General features: G+C 43.6%; 1 protein-coding gene across 1 annotated transcript in view; it reads left to right on the forward strand.

Moving 5' to 3' along the window:
* Positions 1 to 9,800, forward strand: part of CCDC43 (coiled-coil domain containing 43) — a 12,604-nt gene continuing 2,804 nt past the window's right edge. Inside the window, exons 1-4 of the mRNA XM_003805882.7 lie at positions 1 to 438; positions 6,065 to 6,152; positions 7,901 to 8,036; positions 9,396 to 9,454. Of these exons, the coding sequence (XP_003805930.5) occupies positions 1 to 438; positions 6,065 to 6,152; positions 7,901 to 8,036; positions 9,396 to 9,454 (721 nt within the window). The remainder of the gene's footprint in view (positions 439 to 6,064; positions 6,153 to 7,900; positions 8,037 to 9,395; positions 9,455 to 9,800) is intronic.

Genomic DNA, 9,800 nt, shown 5'->3' on the forward strand with positions numbered 1-9,800 from the left:
ATGAGTCTGTTAAGAATACTCACATGCCAAGCATCTTGTGAGATCACGCGACCGCACGTATGCGAAGACGCGCTTCATCTAGAAAGCACAAAACTCTCAAGCCGGCCGACACGGCTGCGCTCTTTGCACTTACGGGCCTGGGCTCCCTCTTCAGGCATGCGCGGTGGACCTGCGGCGCGGCCCGTCAGGCACTGCGGTAGGCGCCCTAGGGGCTTGCAGGACCCTGACCCCAAGATGGCGGCGCCCAGCGAAGTGGCCACGATAGCCCCTGGCGAAGGCGATGGCGGAGGCAGCGGCTTTGGCTCCTGGCTGGACGGACGGTTGGAGGCACTGGGAGTGGACCGAGCCGTTTATGGAGCCTACATCTTGGGTATCCTGCAGGAGGAGGAGGAAGAAGAGAAGCTGGACGCTCTGCAGGGGATCCTCTCTGCTTTCCTGGTGAGTAACCTGGACACATTCCTTCAGCCTCTGGCCAGCATCTGAGGACCTGTCAGTACTTTGCACCCTCCCTCCCCTACCGGGTATCCCAGAGGCTCAGTGGTCTCACCTGGGAGAGGTATACTCCTCTGATATCTGGGCGGCGGGGGAAGGAGGTTGCTCCCCAACCAGGTGTGGGAAGCCTGAAAGCTGCAGGTACACAGAGAGGAAGGGCTTTCTCGTATTCTTGGGGACAAGGCCCTCTCCGATGCTTGTGAGTGAGCCGAGGAGGGTTCTTCCGAAGGCATTGAAATGTCAGAATGGGAATGTTATCATAAATATCTGACGACCAATTCCATTTCCATCCGTTTACAGTGTTCACTGGGGGTATTAAAATGCACTTGGGAGGTCTGTGCCTATTACAAGGCAGTTCCCAGGGCTGTCCCATGACAGAAGCCTGCAGGAAGTGCCCTTTTGATTCTTATATGGATGTAGGAGTCCATAAAAGGTAAGCTGGTGGTAGAAGTCTTTTCATGCCCACGCAGAACTGAAGCAAACGTCGTGCTTGATCCATTACAGTATTTACAGTAATCATTGGTGGTGGGAAGGAGGGTATGAGAGAGATCAGAGCTTTAACGAAGAGAGATAAACTTAGTCCTTAGCCTGTTAGAAGCAAGCTATTCAGAAATGTGTACTTTAAGCTATGTTTACATAGTAAGTCACCCAGATGTCCACTTTTTCAACCTGATCATTTCTGCTGCCTTCATCTTCACTTCCCACACCTCCAACATACACACTTATTAGACTGGTTATTACAGATTAAATTGGTTGCAGGTGCTACCTGTGGCTGTCTAACAAATTGTTTCCTTTTAAATAGAAGCTTAAAAATAAAATTTACTTGAATCATCACTAAATGCTGTAGAAGCTAGAGTTGTCTCTGCATTCATGGATTAGAGGAGATCCTGGATACCTGACTGCTACTGTGAGAGCCACCTGTCTGTCCATCAAAGGCTTTATCCTCTGGCATTTATTACAATGGACAGGTTAGGAAAATGGGTTCTTTGTTATTCTCAAAACCAATTTTGAAAGGCTAGTAATAGAGAGAATCAAAATGTACCATGAGGTGGGGCACAGTGGCTCATGTTTGTAATCTCACCACTTTGGGAGGCTGAGGCGGGAGGATTGCTTGAGGCCAAGAGTTCCACACCACATTGGGCAACATAGCAAGACCCTGTCTCTACAAAAAAATTTTAAAAATTAGCCGGGTATGGTGGTGCATACCTGTAGTCCCAGCTACTCAGAAGTCTGAAGTGGGAGGATCACTTGAGCCTAGGAGGCTGTGGCTGCAGTGAGCCGTGATTGTGCCACTGCACTCCAGCTTGGGTGCCAGAGTGACCCTGTCTCAAAGAAAAAAAAATTAGTATAAATATATATAGATATAAATGTACATATTCATATCTCATTTTTTTAAAAGGGTAGAAGGCAGAAACATTTTCAAATCCAAAAGTGTTTTGTGAAAGCGGAAACAAGTGCTAGGAAAAAATCACTCACATTTGGTGGAAGCAGTTCATAGATTGGGTACATGGTTGAAATATAACACTAGTGCAGCTGTCCCAGATTCTTCTGGCAGTAACCCATTTGCGTTCCAGAGCCTCTTCTGGCAAGATTGGCTTATAAATGGGAAAACTTTAACACAGCCTGTGAGGAAGCTCGGAAGTTCACTGGAAATACAAGACAGTGGAATCAGTTCTTTTTTTGGACCACAACATTACAGATTATAGGGAGAAAGAGTAGGAGGCAAGCAATTTAAGGTAGTTTTTATTTACAGCTGGGAAGTTTCTAAACACTCCATGAAGCTGTTGAAATAACTTTGAGACTTCTTGGTACCAGCTTCTTGATCAGTCCATCATTATTTGGAGCTGTTTCTGTTGATAAAGGTAGACATTAGTTTGCCTTTTTTTTTTTTTTTAAGAGAGTCTCGCTCTGTTATAGTAATGTGATCATAACTCACTGTAGCCTTGAACGACTGGACTCAAGCAATCCCCTCTCATCAGCCTCCCAAGTAGCTAGGACTACAGGCACCTGCCATCACATATCATGCCTGGCTAACTTTTTTTTTATGTTTTATGTTTTATTTTTTGAGACAGAGTCTCACTCTGTCACCCAGGCTGGAGTGCAGTAGCAAAATCTCGGCTCACTGTAACCTCTGCCTCCTGGGTTCAGGTGATTCTCAGCCTCCCGAGTAGCTGGGATTACAGGCATATGCCACCATGCCTGGCTAATTTTTATATTTTTAGTAGAGATGGGGTTTCACCATGTTGACCAGGCTGGTCTCAAACTCCTGACCTCAAGTGATCCACCCATCTCAGTCTCTCAAAGTGCTGGGACTATAGGCGTGAGCCACCACACCCAGCCATGCCTGGCTAATTAAAAAAAAAAATTTTTTTTTGTAGAGACAGGGTTTTGCCATGTTGCTCAGGGTGGTCTTATGCTCCTGGGCTCAAGACATCCTCCTTCCTTGGCCTCCCAAAGTGCTGAGATTACAGATGTGAGCCTCTGTGCCTGACTTGGGCTAGGATTTAATATGAGGAATTTAGAAGTTTGTTAGCAATAATCTGAGGTAAAATTCAAGAACAGTGGCATATAGTTAGGAGCAAATAACAGTAAACAAAAACTTCCTGTCATCCTTCTCTTCAATAGTACTTGCATTGGTTGATTGATTTATCAAATTTTTATTGATGGATTACCGTATGCCAGGCACTACCCTAAGTGCTTGGGGCACTTCAAAGAATAAAACAGATAGAAATTCCTGCCCTCATGCGGTTACATTCTAGCATGGAAAAGCATCACTAGTAAATTATATAGTATGTTACAAAGTGATAAGTGCCAGGGAAAAAGGAGCATTGTAAGTAGGATAAACTTTCCTCTTAGTGCCTTGAACATAGCAGGCACCTTCTGTATAAATAAATGAAGGAATGGATGATTGAACTACATTGATTTGGATGAGGAGACTGAGGAAATAAACCACTTTGTCCTCTTAAGAGTTCCCGTTCTCTTTTGCCTCTCTGCTGCTCCTTTTCCTGCCATTCTTTTTCTTTTGGTGGGGGATTTTAAAAGAGCTGTACCACTTCCTCATCCTTTTTTCTTTTTCTGTTTCTTTGCTTTTCTTGCTGGTGGGGGTTGGGGGAAACCCATGAACTATTGAAACTCTGGACCAAGGAAGTTCTGTGTGTCTAGCATATATGCTAAAAGGATGCAAGGTAGAGGAAGAAATCCTTTGCTGGGTACAAAATAAGGATATACATAATAAGTCTGTGTTCTGACTCTCCACTTTTCTTTGGGAGATGGTATATATAATGGTTAAGAACATGGGCTCGGCTGGGCGCGGTGGCTAATGCCTGTAATCCCAGCACTTTGAGAGGCCAAGGCAGGCAGATCACGAGGTCAGGAGATCGAAACCATCCTGGCTAACATGGTGAAACCCCGTCTCTACTAAAAATACAAAAAATTAGCTGGGCGTGGTGGCGGGCGCCTGTAGTCCCAGCTGCTTGGGAGGCTGAGGCAGGATAATGGCGTGAACCCAGGAGGCAGAGCTTGCATTGAGCCGAGATCGCGCCACTGCACTCCAGCCTAGGCAACAGAGCGAGACTCTGTCTCAAAAAAAAAAAAAAAAAAAAAAAAAGAACATGGGCTCTAAGCCAAACTGCTGGGGTTCAAATTGTGTTTAATCCATTATTACTTGTAAGACCTTGGGCAAGGTAATTAACCTCTGTGCTTTGGTTTCCTCTTCTATAAATTGAGAGTAAAATAGTACTTAATGGCATTATTTTAATAATTGAGAGTTCTCATGTAAAGCTTTTAGAGCAGTGCCTGGCACATGGTAAATGCTTAATAAATGTGAATGCTGACAGCTTGCCCTGAGAGGTAGAACGTGAAGGTGGGGAATGCAGCCGTAATGAAGATGGAGGGAAGTGCTCGTGTTTATTAGATGCTTGTTCTTTGACAAGTAGGGTAGGCATTTATATACATTTTCATTTATCCTCAGTAAAATCCTGGGAGGATGTGAAGATCAGAAAGTTAAGAAACTTCCTCACAGATCTGGGATTTGAACTTAAGTATCTCTAACACTAAAGACAAGATTTTTGTTATATCATGCTGAGGAGGGAGATTGGTTGGTATGCAGAATATGTATGCTTCTCTAAAATGGACAGCGGGATGGTTGGACAAGAGACCATTTTGTCATGTATCTCCTCTTTATTATGTGTCAGCAAGCTAATGGATATGATCTAGCATGAAAGTTGATAACCTTAGGGAAGGTTCTGAATTGTATACATCAGCCAAGGAATATTTCACCAGAGGAGTTTTGACTTAGGGAACAGGTTTTTGCTCCAAAAGAATTGGGGGAGGTGGATGGGAAAAGGGAAGATTGTTGATCAAAGGGTACAAAATTGCAGTTAGACAGAAGGAATATACTTTAGTGATCTGTTGCATAGAATGGTGACTATAATAAGTAATAATTGGCTGGATGTGGTGGCCCAGGCCTGTAATCCCAACACTTTGGGGGGCCAAGATGGGAGGATTGCTTGAGGTCAGGAGCTGGAGACCAGCCTGGGTAAGATAGTGAGACCCCATCTTTTAAAAAAAACAACAAACTCAATTAGCCAGGTGTGGTAGTACATGCTTGCAGTCCTAGCTACTTGAGAGGCTGAGGCAGGAGGATTGCTTGAGCCCAGGAGTTTGAGGTTACAGTGAGCTGTGATTGCACCACTACACTCCAGCCTGGGTAACAGAGTGAGACCCTGTCTCTAAAAAGTAATAATAATAAATAAATAATAATGCATTGTATACTTCAAAATTACTAAAAGAGTACATTTTAAATGTTTTCTTTCTTTCTTTTTTTTTTTTTTTTTGAGACAATTTCTCTCCCCTCTCCCAGGCTGGAGTGCAGTGGCGTGATCTCGGCTCACCACAACCTCTGCCTCCTGGGTTCAAGTTATTCTTGTGCCTCAGCCTCCCGAGTACTGTGATTACAGGCGTGTGCCACCACACCCGGCTAATTTTTGTATTTTTAGTAGAGATGGGGTTTCAGCACGTTGGCCAGGCTGGTCTTGAACTCCCAGCTTCAAGTGATCCACCCTCCTCAGCCTCCCAAAGTGCTGGGATTACAGGCATAAGCCACTGCACCCAGCCTTAAATGTTTTCACCACCAAAAAAATGAGAAATATGTGAGGTGATAGATTTGTTAATTAGCTTGATTTAATTATTCTACAATGTGAACATAATATTGAGACATCACAGGGTACCCTACATATATATAATATATACAGTTATTATTTGTCAATTAAAAATAAAATAAATATTTTAAGAGAGAATGAGGAAGGCTGCCCTGAGTTGGTATGAATCTTCCCTTGGAGCTTATCAGGATGGAGTGGCTGTTCTTGATGTAGGAGGTGTGGGTTCTGGGACACACAAGCAGCATCAATTCTGTGTCCAGAGCCTCAGAAAAGAAACATACTCTATTGTGGCTCCCAGACCCTTCCATAATTTCACAGCATGGAGAGCTGTGCTTTCTTCATAGGCTTTTTTGAGGTTACTATTGTTTTTGAGGGCTCCCTCAGGAAATTAATTGGTCTGCTTTTCCAACTAGGAAGAAGATTCCCTCCTTAATATCTGCAAGGAGATTGTGGAACGATGGTCAGAAACTCAGAATGTTGTCACCAAAGTGAAAAAAGAAGGTAGAGTCAGAGTTTCTGTGTTTAACTTCCTGAGCCTTTTCCGGCAGCCTTGACTGTATAGCTGTTAGGAAGAGATCTTTTCATTTTCCCCTTGGATGCTCATTTTCCCGAAGATAGTGTACACTGGCAAACACCCAACAGCCTGTGTTAACTTTACTGAACATTGGCTTCCTTTTCTTTTTTTGCATTTTTCCATTTCGACTGACCACAGTTTTCTTCATTGTGGTTTTTTACTTTTTCTTTTTCATCATCTTTCCACTGCTTCTTGTAGATTTGCATTGCAGGTATGGAGTCAACTATATTTTTACCACTTCCTACTTTTTTCATGTTGTCTTTTTTTTTTTTTGAGACAGAGTCTTGCTGTGTCACCCAGGCTGGAGTGCAGTGGCGTAATCTCGGCTCACTGTAACTGCTGCCTCCCAGATTCAAGTGATTCTTGTGCCTCAGCCTCGTGAGTAGCTGGGACTACAGGCTCATGTCACCATGCCTGGCTAATTTTTGTGTTTTTAGTAGAGATGGGGATTTCACCATGTTGACCAGGCTGGTCTCGAACTCCTGACCTCATGTGATCTGCCCACCTCAGCCTCCCAAAGTGCTGGGATTACAGGCATGAACTACAGCACCCTGCCTCATGTTGTCATTTCATAACACAAATTATGGTTGGTATTTGGCTTTATTCAGCTAAACACTTTACCCTTTAAAATGGAAGAGAAATGGGCGAATATACCCACCACTAGGATGGTAAATTAGCTACAGAAAACTCAAATCATAAAAGCCAAATTTGGAAAGATTCTGAACTCTGTACACTGTTGGTTCTCAGTTTTGGCTGTATATTAGAATCACTTAATGTACCTGGGTTGGGGCCCAGGCATTTGTATTTTTTAAAAGCTCCTGTAGGTGATTCTAATGTGCAACCAAGTGTGAGAACTACTATTTTACACCATTGTTTCCTTTTCTTGAGACTGGAGAACTTACTAGTTGATTTTATTTTATAGCATGGCAAAATATTCTTTTTTTTTTTTTTTTTTTTTTTGAGACGGAGTTTCGCTCTGTCGCCCAGGCTGGAGTGCAGTGGCGTGATCTCGGCTCACTGCAAGCTCCGCCTCCCCGGGTTCACGCCATTCTCCTGCCTCAGCCTCCCGAGTAGCTGGGACTACAGGCGCCCGTCACCACGCCTGGCTAATTTTTGTATTTTAATAGAGACGGGGTTTCACTGTGTTAGCCAGGATGGTCTCGATCTCCTGACCTCATGATCCACCTGCCTTGGCCTCCCAAAGTGTTGGGATTACAGGCGTGAGCCACCGCGCCCGGCCAAAATATTCTTAATCTAAGAATTCCACCTGGCATAATCAGAAACATAAACAGGACCAGCTTAAGTTGATTTTAGATTCCTGCTTAGGTTTTTGGGATGCCATGGGGAGGAAGTTGAGTGTTCAGAGGCTTAGTTTTCTGTGGTTCTAATGCAGTGCTTTTCAACCTTTTTTTTTTTTTTTTTAAGGCAGCAGAACTTCAGTATATAAAACAAGTAAAATCAGGGCTGCTCTGATTGAAGATGGATACAAAGCTTGGCCTGCATGGCCTTTCCTTTCCTTTCTCAATGGCCCCCGAGCCATGTCCTTTGAACTGCCGGGCTCTAAGGAGGCAGCAGATGCCAATGTCTTTAGTACAAGTGTTGCCTATGTGGACTAGTGGTTCAGTGAGCTTGTTCTCTCTCATACAGCCTTGTTCTTCCTTCCACCACCTCCCAGATGAAGTACAGGCCATTGCCACCCTAATTGAGAAGCAGGCACAAATCGTAGTAAAGCCAAGGATGGTGTCAGAAGAGGAGAAGCAGAGAAAAGCTGCCCTCCTGGCCCAGTATGCTGATGTGACAGATGAAGAGGAATATCCTTTCTGGAGTCTCGGCACCATTCCCTAAAGCTCAAGCCAGACATATTTGTGGGTTTACAGTGACCTTTGGCAAGTTGCGAATCCCCCTCTGTAGCTTAATTTTCCCCTCTAAAATGGCAGTAATCTATGGCCCTTTGTGGATATGCGGAGTGATATTGGATTAGTTGATACTGGACTTATATTTTTCAACACATAATCAGTATATTCCTGAAAACTTTGGTGTAAAACAAATAATGTCTTAATAGTCCATTATATTATGCTTTCAGAAAATACAATATAGCTGTAATTCTTTATATTTGTATAATACTTTTCTATACAGTGTAGTATAAAGTATAATCCATCTTTATGTTCTTTCCCAGTCAATAAGGAAACTGAGACACCAACAGATGAATGGGTGATCAGAGGCATTCAGAAGATTAGTGGCAAAACCAGGACTAGAACCTGGGTATTTTTGGGTGAAAGATTCTCTAAATTTAGAGCAGTTTGCATCTTTTCTTTCTTATATGACCAGGTAGTTAAAAGTAAGGCTGAACCTCCAAAGCAATACCAGAATAATTCTGGACAGAGTCTCGCTTCGTTGCTTAGGCTGGAGTGCAGTGGCACAATCTCGGCTCACTGCAACCTCTGCCTCCCGGGTTCAAGCCATTCTCCTGCCTCAGCCTCCCCAGTAGCTGGGACTATACGCACGTGCCACCACGCCCAGCTAATTTTTCGTATTTTTAGTAGAGACAGTGTTTCACCATGTTAGCCAGGCTGGTCTCGATCTCCTGACCTCATGATCTGCCTGCCTCACCCTCCCAAAGTGCTGGGATTACAAGCGTGAGCCACCGCGCCTGGCCTCTCTTCTAATTTTTTTTTTTACGAGTTTTCTTGCCAGGGTTGGCAGAGCTATGGTTCCGGTGACATAATTTCTCATCTTGGGCTAGAAAAGGACTTTTAAAGCAGTGGTTCTCCTGGAGGACTTGTTAAAACACAGATTGCTGGGCTTCACCCACAATTTAGTAGGTTTGGCATAGGTCCCAAGAATGTGTATTTCTAATATATTCCTGGGGGTTTTGTGAACCACACTTTGAGAACCACTGTTTAAAGGTCATCTGGCTTCCAGGTAATGTGGCAATCCACCCAGACCAACTTAAGTTTCTTTTCAGCCTCCAAGAAAAGGATCTTATAGAAGATATATCAATCTTTCCTAAGTTGAGGTTTCCAAAGATGGATCTCCTGGGTTTATCGCCATATCCCTGATAATGTGCTCCCTCCATTCAGTGTGATTTTCCTACTTACCAGTCTATTGAATGTTTTCTAATGTTAGGTTGGGATGTTGTTTTCCATCTGACTTTCCTTAACATCACTTACTGAAGCAGATGAGAAGGATGATTCAGGTGCTACCATAATGAACATTGGTTCTGACAAACGTATCCTTCTGGGTCCCTCCCTATGTGTTTCTCCATAGAGTCCTCTTGAGATCAGTTTTTATTTTGCTGTCATTGCTGGCGGCTCCCCTTTACCTTCAGGAACTCATGTCATGCTAACATTGGGAGCCCTATTCCTAGGACAGCCCTAGATAGTCAGTTTAGCAAGAACTTTCCCCAGAGAAAACAAGTTAACAAGTACTGTAAAGGGATTAGTTTGGAGGAAGGATTTCTAAGGGAAAAATAAAAATCTATACTCTGAGTTGCCCAGCATTAGGGAGAAAATTAAAATAATATTGAGGTCAGGCGTGATGGCTTACACCTGTAGTCCTGGCACTTTAGGAAGCCG

Source organism: Pan paniscus, chromosome 19, assembly GCF_029289425.2.
Source record: "Pan paniscus chromosome 19, NHGRI_mPanPan1-v2.0_pri, whole genome shotgun sequence".
In the NCBI taxonomy this organism is placed as follows: domain Eukaryota; kingdom Metazoa; phylum Chordata; class Mammalia; order Primates; family Hominidae; genus Pan; species Pan paniscus.